General features: G+C 49.6%; 3 protein-coding genes across 11 annotated transcripts; all 3 read left to right on the forward strand.

Moving 5' to 3' along the window:
- Nucleotides 1-350: 350 nt before the first annotated feature.
- mrps12 (mitochondrial ribosomal protein S12) lies at nucleotides 351-1891 on the forward strand. The gene is made up of 3 exons (XM_086113639.1): nucleotides 351-511; nucleotides 890-943; nucleotides 1131-1891. The coding sequence occupies exons 1-3, from the start codon at nucleotides 496-498 to the stop codon at nucleotides 1511-1513; spliced, it is 453 nt and encodes a 150-aa protein (XP_085969765.1). The 5' UTR covers nucleotides 351-495; the 3' UTR covers nucleotides 1514-1891.
- A 310-nt stretch (nucleotides 1892-2201) lies between these two features.
- On the forward strand, nucleotides 2202-7534 carry LOC147204115 (uncharacterized). 9 transcript variants are annotated; one of them, XM_086114131.1, is made up of 9 exons: nucleotides 2228-2317; nucleotides 3149-3215; nucleotides 3491-3592; nucleotides 3706-4052; nucleotides 4154-4432; nucleotides 4784-4841; nucleotides 5497-5891; nucleotides 6298-6445; nucleotides 6623-7534. In XM_086114131.1, the coding sequence occupies exons 4-9, from the start codon at nucleotides 3723-3725 to the stop codon at nucleotides 7468-7470; spliced, it is 2058 nt and encodes a 685-aa protein (XP_085970257.1). In that variant the 5' UTR covers nucleotides 2228-2317; nucleotides 3149-3215; nucleotides 3491-3592; nucleotides 3706-3722; the 3' UTR covers nucleotides 7471-7534. The 9 variants fall into 9 exon arrangements, with proteins under 9 accessions (XP_085970255.1, XP_085970249.1, XP_085970253.1 ...); XM_086114129.1 differs by lacking the exon at nucleotides 3491-3592 and having other exon boundaries at nucleotides 2202-2317; XM_086114125.1 differs by having other exon boundaries at nucleotides 3491-4052.
- Nucleotide 7535: 1 nt separating this feature from the next.
- On the forward strand, nucleotides 7536-12623 carry tmem116 (transmembrane protein 116). Its single transcript, XM_086114133.1, has 11 exons — nucleotides 7536-8030; nucleotides 8188-8234; nucleotides 9346-9412; nucleotides 9481-9606; nucleotides 9784-9888; nucleotides 10114-10163; nucleotides 10248-10331; nucleotides 10429-10558; nucleotides 11206-11350; nucleotides 11749-11831; nucleotides 11922-12623. Exons 1-11 carry the CDS (start codon nucleotides 7986-7988, stop codon nucleotides 12072-12074), a joined length of 1035 nt encoding a protein of 344 aa, XP_085970259.1. The 5' UTR covers nucleotides 7536-7985; the 3' UTR covers nucleotides 12075-12623.
- Nucleotides 12624-13582: the final 959 nt, after the last annotated feature.

Genomic DNA, 13582 nt, shown 5'->3' on the forward strand with positions numbered 1-13582 from the left:
CTCAAGGTCCTCGTGTCTCCCCACTTAAACTTCATTTCAGTCCATTTCTATTCCACCCACATGCGGCACGTTTCATTTTTTAATGGTTAGCATTACCTTTCATCAACATAAATATGACATACCAATGAAGATGCTTGTCTTTAATTTCAGTTTAATTTTAAATTACAAAACTATTTAAAAAAACTAAACACAGAAATATTGTTATTCAAAAAATTTCAACTTTCTTTCATTTGGATTTAGTCATTTGCTGTATAATATGGATGGAGAAAATAGATTTTATTTATTTTTTTATCGAGTGTTTCGTTCGAAGATTTGTGTCGACCCCTCACCCGGAAGTACACCCGTTTTGACGGCCTCTAGTGACTTCCTGGCTAGTCGTCGGCTTGGTTGGGTTTTTGTGTGTGTGTGTGTTTTGCTGGAAATGTTGCGACGCGGACTCATTTGGCCGTGGAAAGTGTAACCGCCGACCGCGTGGCTGTCGTTTGAGTCCCCGACATGACGTCGTCCCAAGGTTGGTTGCTTGCTGGGCCAATGCCGGCTGCTAGCTGCTAGCACAAGGACGTGTTAGCTTGTCCTCAACGCGAATACCATAATTGAAAAAAATCACTTTGACGAAGTCTGTGCGAGATTCGCTTTACTCTCTTTTCGCAATCAGTAAGCATGGATAGTTTTACTTCACCTAAGCACAGATATCACATTTGTAATTAAATGCAATTACGAGAATGAATGAAGCAGTTTGTTATTGTTCATATTCTTGTTTTTTGACTGTTGACTCGGTGCATCGAAAAAAACTGTTTTTGCTTCTAGAGCTGTGTGTGAAACCCAAAGTATCACTGAGATAGACGCTTCATGTTTGCAACGTAATCAACCGTGTTGTGGTGCGTTTCAGTGATGTCGCTGTTGCGAGGTTTGAGGTCGACGGCGGTCACGACCTTCTTTCAAGGCAAGTTGCGAAAGAAAATGACTTTCGCAGTTTTCTAATTCATCGTCAGTTCTTAGTTTTTTTTTGTTGCTGATAAATTCATCTGAGAATAACGTCTGCTATTGTCAAAAGGCCATTCATTCATATTCCAATAATGTTTATGTGCAGCCCTGTACCACTGTATTCATGAGTGTGTGTGTGCGTGTAGTATCCCAGCACGTCGGCACATGGACATGCCCCCTGGCAAGCCGGTCCATGGCCACCCTCAACCAGATGCACCGGAAGGGGAAGCCCAAGCCCGTGCCCAAGGCGCCAGGCGCCACCTTTGGCCAGCCACAGATGAAGGCGGTGGTCCTGAAGACGATGATCCGCAAGCCCAAGAAACCCAACTCGGCTAACAGGAAGTGCGCCCGCGTGCGCCTGTCCAACGGCAAGGAGGCGGTAGCCTTCATCCCGGGCGAAGGCCACAACCTGCAGGAGCACAATGTGGTCCTGGTGCAGGGCGGCCGTACTCAGGACCTGCCCGGCGTCAAGCTCACCATTGTCAGGGGCAAATACGACTGCGCGCACGTCATCAAGAAGAAACAGTGAAGGCACGCGGTTGCCGACGGTGACGACTGCGTGGGCAGCCGTTCGACATCATTCGCTCATTCTGGCTGGAAAGGCATTTGTAGTGGGGGAACTGTGTTAGATCCACTATGCATCCAGAAGTTGACGCAAGGACAATTGAAGTTGACCTCTAAGGGTCATTGAGCATTTTGGGTTCATCCGGAAATGTCATCCCACACAAACTTTTTGGGAGCTTCCCAAAGAAACAACAAAAACATGAACCACATGTACGAGCAAACCAAAAGAATGGATGCTGTCTTCATGTACTCACAATGTTGCTGCCGTCTGTCGCCATGACATGCCAGTCACTTGAAGGCACCCATTTTGGTATGGGTTAATAAAATACCACTGTTCACATCGTGCAGTGTGTTGGAAATCATTATTCATTGCATGTATCCAGTGACAATTGACTAAAGGTCCAACCATCAGATGGTGATCAGTCCAAATGTTTGTCGATGTGGCATGACATTGGTTTGTGACCAGTCCAGGGTGTACATCTGTCATCCAAAGTCAGCTGAGATAGAGACCCCAGCTCACCCGTTACCTTCACGAGGAGAGCCTTATTTTATTTAGTTATTGATTTAAAAAAAAATGTTCGCGCAGAAAATGGATGCAGTAATGAGGTTGTCAGTGTTCGTCTCGTACGTACGTAGTTCGAAGAATGACTGAAGCAAGGGTGCGTGCGCGCGAGAGCGTCCGACAACGTGCGCGGGCATGTGGGCGCTGGCAAACTGACGACTCGACGCCAAAACAGTTCCTCCGAGGACGCTGCGCTGCTCCCTAAAGGTAATTAATTGATCAACCTTGAACACAATCCGGATTATGAGGTGATTGCAAAGTGTGTGTGCCGCCACCCCCCCCCCCCTTGCTTGACTGACAAGACGCGTCACGTCGCCGTTAGCCGAGCTAGCTAGCGTTAGCATCATCGCGACCGTGTGTTCGACGTCATCTACACGGGAAATTCATTTTTTAATGCACGCTTGTCAGCTGCCTTCGGGTTTTATTCGCTTCGATTTTTAAAATTCAACACCGATCGGCTCCATTTAAGTGCCACTGCTTTGGGTAGTAGCCGCCTTTAGCTGGCGTTAGCTTCCACGAGCTTTTAAAAAGCGTTTTCTTTTTTTCTCGCCAACCTCTGTGCTTGGTTGAGAGAGCTTTTTTTTTAGGGCTGATAAGGTCGCCGTTACTAAACGTGAGCAGGTGCCAACAAACATTACTGTGAGGCATCAGTAATGTTTGTTTTTAATTTGTTCATGTGTGGCAAGGCTTTAAACATTCCGTTTTGCTTCACAAACGGCTTTTTAAAATCAGATTTATCCATGGTTTGCCTCACAGTGCATTCGTTTGACTGTTTTTCTATGTTCTTCTTTTTCTGTTTTTACATTTACATTACTTGATATCTGAGTAAAATGTTGATGCGCTCTCGTTTCTTTTAATTTTCAGTACAGATGCTTTAAAACCGTCCGTTTAAAGCGATAGAAAAATTGATATTAGACAGGGAAAAAAAGCATCCCAATCGTCACCCAGCTATAATTTAGTGTAAAAACATTTGTTGTTGATTAAATATTGTGACTGCTGTTCATTTGGAATTTGTCCTTTTTTTTTCCTTGAGTGGAGAAGATGAATGAAGTGAAAATGGAAGAGCAACCAGAAGAAGAAAAGCTTGCAAATTTGCTGGCTGAAGGTAATGACTACGTTTTGTTGTGCTGCTGGAATGTGAAGTTGCACCCCAAAAAAATAATTAGCTCCCCAAGTACCACTGTAAGGGCCAACGGTAAAATACAGTTGCTTAGTTGACCTAAATGTTCATCACAAACAAGACAAGTGATATTCTGAAAGTTGTAATCTTGAGATCTTGAATATGGATTTCCTTTTCCAAGAATGAATCCCAAATTTTATATCAATAAAGTGCAAATGTCAGTCTGTCTATCCATTTTCAATCCCGCATCCCATGTTCAGGGTTGTGGGGTGTTGGCGCCTATTCCAGATGACTTCGGGTGAAAGGCGGACGACACGCTGAAGTGGTCGCCAGATTCTTTTGCATACCAATAAAGGGAGCCTGTGTGTAACCAGTGCTATGAGTGCCACACTTGACCGATCACTGATTGAGGGATTGATACGAAATGACCAGCCCTCACATCGCGGCGTGGCTGCGTGTGTGCATTTTCCGGCAGGCAACGTCTCTGTGCCGATGGCGGCGCCTCCCAAGCGGCGGCACCACTGCACGCTGTGTGAGCGCGACTTCTCATGCCCGTCGCGCCTGTCCGACCACATCGCGGCGCACTTTGGCGAGAAGCCGCACGCCTGCGGCGTGTGCGGCAAGCGCTTCAGCAAGAAGATCAACGTCAAGGTTCACCAGAGGGTGCACACGGGCGAGAAGCCCTACGCCTGTCAGGACTGCGGCGCCCGCTACGCCCAATTGGGCTGCCTGCGACGCCACCGCCTGCGCCACGCCCCGCAGAAGCAGCACACGTGCGACGAGTGCGGCCGCGGCTTCCTGCAGCGACGATACCTTCTGCAGGTTTGTTCTTGTGAGCATCGCCTGTCCGAAAAAGTTCCAGTTCCACCCATTAATTCCTGTCATCTGCGTTTGTTTGTTTTTTTTTCTTTCCCCTTCCGCAGCACCAGCGCGTGCACACGGGCGAGCGCCCGTACGCCTGCGCGCTTTGCCCCAAGCGCTTCGCCTCTACTGCAGGCCGCTCGGAGCACCAGCGCACGCACTCGGGCGACGCCTACACCTGCGCCGTGTGCCGCAAGGTCTTCACCACGCCGTCGGCCTTCCGCGACCACGCCACGCTGCACACCGGCCGCAAGCCGCACCCTTGCTCTGTGTGCAGCAAGAGCTTCAACCGGCCGGGCCTGCTTCGCAAGCATCTGCAGAAACATCTGGAAGACGCCGTGGTGAGTCGCTACCTTGGTGGCTGCGGTGATGATGTCGTCGGGTGTCGCCCGCATGCCATATTGGATGTGGCAAAGTGGGTCGAGTGGATACACTGAGATGCATCAGCCTCGTTCTTTTTCCGTCATGGCCGTCGTGACGACATTAGAAAATACAGTATACACGTACGTTGTATTTGCGCTTGATATCGCACTTGTACACATTGTAGGTGACAGATTTGTCACATCCAAAATGGCGGGTGAGCTGACGTATCGCCGTGATAGTCCAACCCGCCCATTGAGGAGTCGACGTGTATACGCGTGTACGCCGTCATCCATTTAACATGACTAAAGCTGCCATCGCCGTGCCGACAGGACGACGAACAAGACGGCGAGGAAGAGGAGCACTCGCAGGATGGGTCTTCATTGCCAGGTGAGACGAATCGACGCCCCCCCCCCCCCCCCCGACCCACAGCACAGGTGTCAAACTCAAGCCCTCGGGGCCAAATCCGGCCCCCAAAAGCAAATCATGTATCAACTTCCACGATCCTGGGTAAAATCTTTTTCAACATTTCAAATTGTCCTGTCAAATAAATCATCTTGAGCTTTTGCAAGAGTCGTTTTTGGCCCTTTTGACATTAACTCAAAACAATAAGTGAACAAACTATTATCCTTGATTTCTGGTTTCAGAACCAGTAATGATTAATTTGGTGTATATACTGTATGTAAGAATAAGATGAAACGACAACACACTGATTTGGTTTCAAAGTCGGAACGACCCTCAGAGGAAAAACCTTCACTTCAAAGTAGCCTGCGACAAAAAATTAGTTTCCCCCGGTGATAGTCCAGGTGAGCTGATGAAGTCCACCAGTCAATAAATTTGATTGAATTCCATGCCTACGCTGACATAAATACAGAAACAAAAACTCCAAACTGAAATACAAATTCGGCGAAATTAAAAGTGAAATACAACTGAACTGTACTTAACAAACGTACTGAATGAAAACAAAGTTCAACCTGCTTTGATGGTTGGCGTGCCGCTCGAGGATCGCCGCCGTAAGGCCCTTTCTTTTCTCCCTTCTTTCCAGCAGAGCGGTCGGCGCGCCTGAAGAAGAAGACGAAGAAGAAGAAGGTCCACGAGTGCGAGCTGTGCGGTCGCATCTTCTCCAGGCCGTACAAGCTGAAGGAGCACCTGGAGGTCCACGCGGCCACGCGGCTGCACGGCTGCTCGGTGTGCGGCAAAAGCTTCGCCAACGCCACCAACCTGAAGGCCCACGAGAAGATCCACACGGCCGAGCGGCCGCACCGCTGCCACATTTGCACCAAATGCTTCCTCAGGCCCTACGAGCTGCGCAAGCACATCAAGACGCACGAGCGCCAGGACCTCTTGGACCTCCCTGCCATACCTGTGCCAGCACCGACGACGACGACATCGATTCCTGCCAACAGCACCAATATGGAAGACGGAGTCACGCAACCTCAGGTGGGACATTTGTCTTCTTGAGATCTCATCATGGCCTCAGAAGTCTGCTTGTAGACCAAACAGAAATGCCGTTACATTTGGAATCATTCACTGGCGGCCATTTTACGTTGCCACTCGATTAGCGGGCCTAACTTAAATATAGGAAATTAATTTCTCTGTGGCATTTTCACGTCATTTTCTGTCTCTGTGGCAAAAATGACACCGCGTGTGGCATCTGGTTGTCCCAAGAAGTCTGGGAGACGGGCTACATGCACATTTCAGGACTAAGAATTGGGATTCTAAATGTTCTCTTCTCAGTTCGATCTCTGATTGGTATCTCTGATAGTCCATTCGTATAGAAGTCCAGGGATAAAAGCCTCTGCTGCATGGTCAGCCATCTTGATGATGATAATGATGTCATCTGTAGAAGGAGGAGGCTTTTCCCAAAGAGGAGCAGCTTCCGGGTAACCATGGCAACCAGGATGCCAGGAAGGAAGAGCAGCGGGAGGAGGAAACGGTGAACGGTCTCATCAACTCTGATGGCGAAGAAGAAGCCTGGAGCCCCGCCCTCATACGTACGCAGACCTCTCGCCACCTCCAAGATCCTGCCTTCATCTTCGTGTCTTTATTTTCTTGGTGTTTGTCCTCTCTATTAAGATGTTGATCTTTTTCCTCAATTGTCTTTACCCTGATCCTATTTGTCTTCTGCTCATTTGTCCTTTTCACGGGTCCCCGCCGGCGTCTATTTTCAGAATCGGACGGCACCACAATGGCGACGACAAGGACGAGAACGAGGGCGGCAGCGGCAGCGCGGTGCTTCAAGGAGGACAAACGCGGCTACGTGTGCCCGGTGTGCGGCCGCGACTGCTTCAAGGCATCGGCGCTGCAGAAGCACCTGCGCATCCACTCGGGCGAGCGACCCTTCCAGTGCGCCACCTGCAAGAAGACCTTCACGCAGCAGGTGCATCTCAAGGAGCACCGGCGCATCCACACAGGCGAGAAGCCCTACGCCTGCACGCTCTGCACCAAGACTTTCACCTTCTCCAGCGCGCTGCGCCGCCATCAGCGGCTGCACGGCGACGCGCGGCCCTTCGCCTGCCACATCTGCGCCAAGACCTTCAAGCAGGCCACCTCCCTCAAGAGCCACATGCTGGTGCACTCGGACGTGCGCCACCACTGCCCCGTATGCCACAAGGCCTTCAGCCGACCGCTCGAACTCAGCTACCACGTGGATGTGCACGACGCCAGCCGACCCTACTTCTGCCGCATCTGCCGCAAGAACTTCAGCGGGGCGCGGGCCTTCCGCAAGCACGTTAAAAGGCACCAGGCGAAGGAAGGGGCCGCCGCCGCCGCCGCAGCTACAGCTGCTGAGGATACTGCCGCCACGGCAACCGCTGCAGAGGCTGACGACGCCACAACAGCAGCAGCCGCCGAGGACGGCGCCACCGCTGCACAGGACGCTACCGTTGCGGCGAAAGGTGCTGAGGAGAGGGCCGCCACGGCAACCGCTGCGGAGACTGACGACCCCACAACAGCAGCCGCCGAGGATGGCGCCATCACCGGCGAGGAGACGAGCCAAAGTGCTGAAAAGTGCGACTGACGCGCTGGGCGCCTCAAAAATCAACATTTCTCATCTTCAATTAAAAATCATCAGCATAACAGCATGTTAGCTTCTGATTTTATTTATTTATTTGCGTATTATGACAATGTGAAAACTGTTTATCAGTGTCTTCAAGACAAGGTTAGGGTTTCAACCTAACCTTGGCTTGAAGCCCTGATTCGAAACCCTAACCCAAGCCTGAAATGAAAGCTCACAATAATTAGAAACAATTACCCGTCTTAAAAAAAAAACTGTCCTGGCCTAAAGCAATACTTGGAAATCCTAACCCCTGATTCAAACTTTAACTTCAATCCCAATCCATTTTTTCCCCGTAATGCAGGCTGTCAAACCTTAATTACAACCCTTCCATTGATTTGTGGAGCACATGAAGTCCACCAGGGGGCACTGCGCGCAGGCAGGACGCTTGGCCGCCTATTGTGGGCGTGGCCACGGCCTGTCAATGTCATAAATAGGCAAGTTGCACACCACATGCATACCCACGAACTGACAGACCGATGGGCAGCATGCACAACACGACCAGAACGCACGAATGGACGCAGGTATGGTGGTCGGGGGGAGTGGGGGGGGGGGGGGGCCTTCCTCGTGACTGACACCTGACAAAAGCCAGTGCTCGGTTCTGAATGACTTTCAGCGCAGCTGTCATCTGGCGTGTGTATGTGTATGTGTGTGTGTGTGTGTGTGTGTGTGTGTGTGCAGGTTCTGAGCGTGTTGCCGTGGATCCACGTCGTCATCGCTCTCATCAGGTGACTTGCGATTGTAAAACTTTTATCGATTGGTTCCAAGCACTTATGATGCTCTCAGTGGTTCCGATGTGTTGATAGAGCGGCTTCATCGTAACGTGAAACCGAACAAATTAGGTTATTCCAAGACAATTGGGCACCTTTATGTCTGTAGCACATTTCATAAAGAAGGTAACTCAATGTGCTTCCCATCATCCATCCATCCATCCATTTTCCGAACCGCTTGATCCTCACTAGGGTCGCGGGGGTGCTGGAGCCTATCCCAGCTGTCCTCGGGCAGTAGGCGGGGGACACCCTGAATCGGTTGCCAGCCAATCGCAGGGCACACAGAGACGAACAACCATCCACGCTCACATTCACACCTAGGGACAATTTAGAGCGTTCAATCAGCCTGCCACGCATGTTTTTGGAATGTGGGAGGAAACCGGAGTACCCGGAGAAAACCCACGCAGGCCCGGGGAGAACATGCAAACTCCACACAGGGAGGCCGGAGCTGGAATCGAACCCGGTACCTCTGCACTGTGAAGTCGACGTGCTAACCACTGGACTACCGGGCCGCCTGCTTCCCATCAATAAAAGTAAATTTTGAAACAAAAGACATTTCAAAGCAAAGTAAAACGTAGCTTCCAACTGAGTAGGGATCATCAACCTTTTTGAAAATAAGACCTAAATCTTGGGTACAGATCAGGGTGATTGGCTACAAATTTGGTACACGGTGGAAATAATATTTGGTCTAATTACGTTTAATCATATTTGTTTGATTTATTAACAATGAACCATTCATTTCTGACACTAGTCATGTTAATGATGTTTCTCTCAATAATTAGGAAACAAAAACTACATGCAACTTTAAAAAAAAAATACGTCCCTGACAGTTTTCGCATGTTGAAAATAAGGATTTCTACAACAGTCTATGAACATCACAATTCACTAGTGAGTTTTTTAAGAACATCCCCGAGGGCTATTCATGTAGTCCTCGTGGTCACCACTTTGGTCACCCAAGCACTAGAGGGAGCCACTGAGACCCCCGGTTGCAGTTGATTTCAAACGCTTCTAATTTTGCCGTCGATGAGTATTGGCCGCATCACGAAGCAGGCTTCCACTGTCGTTGCAGCGCTCTCTGCTCCGCCTCCATCATCACCTGTGTGACGTCACGGCGCTTGGGCGGGGCTACGTCCGAGGTGAGCACGAAGGCCGAAACAGCGCCTGCGAAGCTGACGTGGCTGACGTCGCTGTGGTTTCGTTGTAGATGCGACCGCTTTTTCAGCTGGCGGTGTCCGACCTGCTGCTCGCCCTTTGTGGCCTGCTAGGGGGCGCTCTACTCGTGTGGCACGCTGGCGCCCTCGCCTGGTACCGACTGCATGCCGCGCGACAGGTCCCAAAAAGATTATTTGCTCCGTGTGCGTGTACGTGTGTGTGTGTGTGTGTGTGTGTGTGTGCGCCCCAGTCTGGCAACATCAACAAAAACCCGTGTGACCCAAATGTTCTGTTGAGTGTCTGGCACAGAAAGTGTCACATTGTTGTCCGCCTGACACGTTTGTGTGTGTGTCAGGTTGTGTGCATGGCGTCTTTCTTCTACACGCTCAACTACATGTGGAACGTCTATGCTCGTCTGCGTCTCAACTTCTGGTGTGTCCCTCACCAGAATCCTGCTCAGGTAGCACCTGTGCCGCCCCCCCCCCACCAAAAACACACACACACACACACATAAATAACAACAACAGCAACAAAACAAGATGTGTACATTTTTAATCAATTAACATTGGTAAAGCTAAAAATCAATTTCACAAGAGTGTGTCTTCACTGCTAGAGATCAAATGATATAGAAATAATCCCCGCACATCCATTTTGTTTTGATTTGATGTGCCATTTTCATCCTCAGATTTCCAAGCGAGCCATCCCGACCACCAATATGACAGCGTTGCTCTCTGGGTGAGTTTGAGCTCATTAGCCCACTAGCTTGTTAGCCCGCTAGCGTGTGACGTGATGACATGCTCACCTTGTGTCTCGACTCAGCGTGATTCCGCCTCTCCTGATGGCGCCCATCTTCATCCAAGCACGCGTGGGCGGCTGTGCGGGCAACTGCAGCGACGCCTACAGGTGAGAAAAATGAGCATGCGTGTGCCACCTGGCCTCACATACGTACGTGCGGTTTATGTGTTTTACCCATGTTGCGAACATGCACACGCGATGGCAGATGTCTGCTGATGCCCGTCGGCGTGCTTCCTGTCACCGCGGAACAACCAATCAGAACCTGCCGCCTGCTGCTCGGTTACTGCGGCGCCGTCTTCCTCGCCGCCTTCGCCCTCACACTCGTCGGGATGATGGTGAGTCCGTCATGCAGTGTGCCGTAGCACACCGTGCTGATGTCGTGCAGTACGTTACACGCCGACACCTCACGCTAACATAACACGCTTACATTTGACATGACACACCTCCATGTGACATCCTGATGTTATCAGTTAACAGGTCTTTGACAAGTAGCCTGTCACAGGACGATGGTAACACACCAGCTGACACGTTAGCATGTCAGGGAACGTACATGCTAATATGTGACACGCCATGCTAGCATGTGCCATCCCATGCCTATTCGCCATCTTGACTCGCTAATACAACACGCTCACACTTCATGTGAAAACTTGCTAAGACTGCCATGCGACATACTAACACATCACGTGATTACATGCTAACATGTTAGTTGACATGCCCCAGACGTCACATGACACGCCATGCTACTGTCATTACACACAAGCACATCATGTGATATCCCGAATTCATGTGACACGCTGACATGCCGTGCGAGCGTTCCAAACGGACACGCGAACCCGTCATGTGACATTCCTCGACCACAATGTGAAAAAGGAGCAATTATTAATGTGAACCGCGAACATGCCAGGTAGCACGTTGACGGGCATGACACGCCGACGGCACCACGTGACGGACAAACACGCTAACATAGCTCCTCCTGCCCCAGGTGCTCATGGGAAAATCTCGTCAGGTTTACCGGCGCGTGGTGACATCACACGGTTACCTTGGCAACCAGCAGCGGGTGTCCTTCCGGGCGCTGGATTTGCGGATGCTGGCGTACTTCCTCTCATTTGCCCTCTGCTGGGGACCAAGTTAGTGCAAACATTACATGTCGGATGTTCACGTATGTGTGGCTCATTTTCTTGTAATTCCGTCAGTAACGGTAGACACTTTTTTTTTTTTTTTGAATTTTTTTGTGCTGTCTTGGTTTCTGATGTAATTGTCTCCCAGGCGTGAAGTTGTGTTTTTAAGAAGTGATTGATGATTTCAAATTTGAGAACATGATGTCCGGAGACAAATGGACTCATTTCATCCAACAATTCAAAGACTCATCTGTCAAACTAAATGATTTTCAAAAGTGGGGTACGTCTTTACCGTTACTGATGAAATGATATGAGAATGACACGCCTATCAACTGTTTGACACGTATGATGTAAGCTTGTTGATTGACAGCCAGTTTTGATGATGTGACATCCTGTCGTTGCATCAGCGGCATCTTTGGTGGCCTTGCGTGCGACAAGGTCATCGTCGGACGTTGAGGGCGTGTCCACCGCTGTCTTGTACGTCACGCAGGTGGGTGACCTTCACCAACATCGTAATCGCCAGACGTTTGGTTGCGAGCGCTCAGTTCAAAGGTCACCCGCGTGTGTCCGCGCGTGGCAGGCCATCACATCGGCGTCGCCGGGCATCCTCCATTTTGCTGCGCTGGCGTGTGGGCGTGGCCCACCGGGACGAACTTTGGCATGGCGCGACGCTCACACGCAGACGCCGCTGTTGCGAGCGCAGAAGAGACCAACGAGGACCTACACAAGTTGAGGATCTCGGGCCTGCTCACCCGCCTGCCGCCGTCATGTGGACACCTGCAGCGACTTTTCCTTCGATGGGCGGGAAACTCCAACAGCGGCGTGGAGAGCCGAAAGAGGAAAGAGGGCGGGGACTTCCCCCCGTGAGGAAAAGGAAGTGAGATAAGTGATGTTTCGCGTTAGGTTGTTGCGTGGCGTCGACGCTCGGTGGGACTTTTCTTGCCTTTTGGAACTTCTCAGTCCTTGACAAATGTTTCGAGCGGTGGGTGGTTTGCAAATTTTCCCCACTCAATAACATCGAAAAAATACAAAGCCCTCTCAGTCGCAGAAGCATAGGCAATAGTGAAATCGTCAATCAGAAATTGAGAACTTTCATTCCTCAACTTAAGAGGAAAGTTCAGGAAGGAAAATTTCAATTTATCCACAGGTCAGGTCCAAATATTACAAGGTCAAAACAAAATGACCTGACTCAAGTTGTGATGTTGTGGGAAAATAAGTTTTTTTTTTGTAATACAAAGAGTGTAGCTGTCTTTGTTTTCGAGTAAACAACAATTTGAAGGCTGTTTTTTGAAGATTGTTTTTGCGGTTAAGTGAGTTGAGTTTGAACTTCTAAGTCAAAACCAAACATTCAGATCTTGAGCAACTCGTACGGTGGCTCACTTGAGCATTTTGCAAGCATGAAATGTCGCCTCACGAGCCGTGTCCAGATTCGTCGGCAACTAATCGATCGTCAAATGAAGAGGCAAGCGTGTAGAAGGCACGTTGATTGACACGACGAATCGTGCGCTGCATTTGGAAGCGACCTTCTCCGTCCCGACCCAAGTGGAGCCCACTTGTGCGTGGTTTTTCACGAGCCGACGCCACCTGACCAGACTCCGCTCACTCCTGCCCGGACAACAAAGAATTTACGGTTGAGTGAACCCCGCCATGTTGTCACGACGAGACAAATAGCCCCCCTACGCTCCCCATTCAGCGCTAATGAGCACGCAGGCGTTACGTCAGCCTTGGCGGTTTCAAACAACGTGGCCCTCTTTGGCTTCAGTGACATTCACGTGCCTGTTACGTAATCTGCACTCCGTGTGAATCACGCGTATCCTTCATAGGTGCTTCCCGCCCAAAAAATTGTAACGGCCTTTTCTGGTGCAGCCGAATGCACTTGTGACGCCCCCTTGCGGTGCAGAGATCACATCACACCTCAATTTTCCAAGCAACCGAATGCAAAAAAGCAAATTGGCAAAAGAAACGAACGTGAAAAGAATAAGAAAACAGAACCAAGGATTAGTCAAGTCAAATTTATTTATATAGCCTTGGACCACAAAACGTCTCCAAGGGCTTGAAATTTGAACCTTACTTTAAAAACCTACTTTAAAGTGTCTGGTGCTTAGTTGGTCCAGTGACCAAAGCTTCGAATCTTTGCTCTTGTACTGAACTATAAATATCAAATTGTAACAAATATTTAACCAAAGAAAATCAGAAAATTTTTTGAACAAATTATGTTGAATAATTCATGAAATATAATTT

The sequence above is a fragment of the Hippocampus guttulatus genome, chromosome 6 (genome assembly GCF_054856545.1).
Source record: "Hippocampus guttulatus isolate MCC_2025c chromosome 6, RoL_Hgut_1.0, whole genome shotgun sequence".
In the NCBI taxonomy this organism is placed as follows: domain Eukaryota; kingdom Metazoa; phylum Chordata; class Actinopteri; order Syngnathiformes; family Syngnathidae; genus Hippocampus; species Hippocampus guttulatus.

Bases quoted from the DNA above. Each gene is read 5' to 3' on its own strand.
- mrps12 (XM_086113639.1), top strand. The intron at 944-1,130 runs GCAAGTTGCGAA...GTGTGCGTGTAG, and splicing joins GGTCACGACCTTCTTTCAAG to TATCCCAGCACGTCGGCACA.
- LOC147204115 (XM_086114123.1), top strand. From the start codon at position 3,609: ATGAGTGCCACACTTGACCGATCACTGATTGAGGGATTGATACGAAAT. The intron at 4,433-4,783 runs GTGAGTCGCTAC...CCGTGCCGACAG, and splicing joins AACATCTGGAAGACGCCGTG to GACGACGAACAAGACGGCGA. The intron at 6,446-6,622 runs GTACGCAGACCT...GTCTATTTTCAG, and splicing joins CTGGAGCCCCGCCCTCATAC to AATCGGACGGCACCACAATG.
- tmem116 (XM_086114133.1), top strand. From the start codon at position 7,986: ATGGGCAGCATGCACAACACGACCAGAACGCACGAATGGACGCAG. The intron at 8,235-9,345 runs GTGACTTGCGAT...CTGTCGTTGCAG, and splicing joins GTCGTCATCGCTCTCATCAG to CGCTCTCTGCTCCGCCTCCA. The intron at 9,889-10,113 runs GTAGCACCTGTG...TTTCATCCTCAG, and splicing joins CTCACCAGAATCCTGCTCAG to ATTTCCAAGCGAGCCATCCC.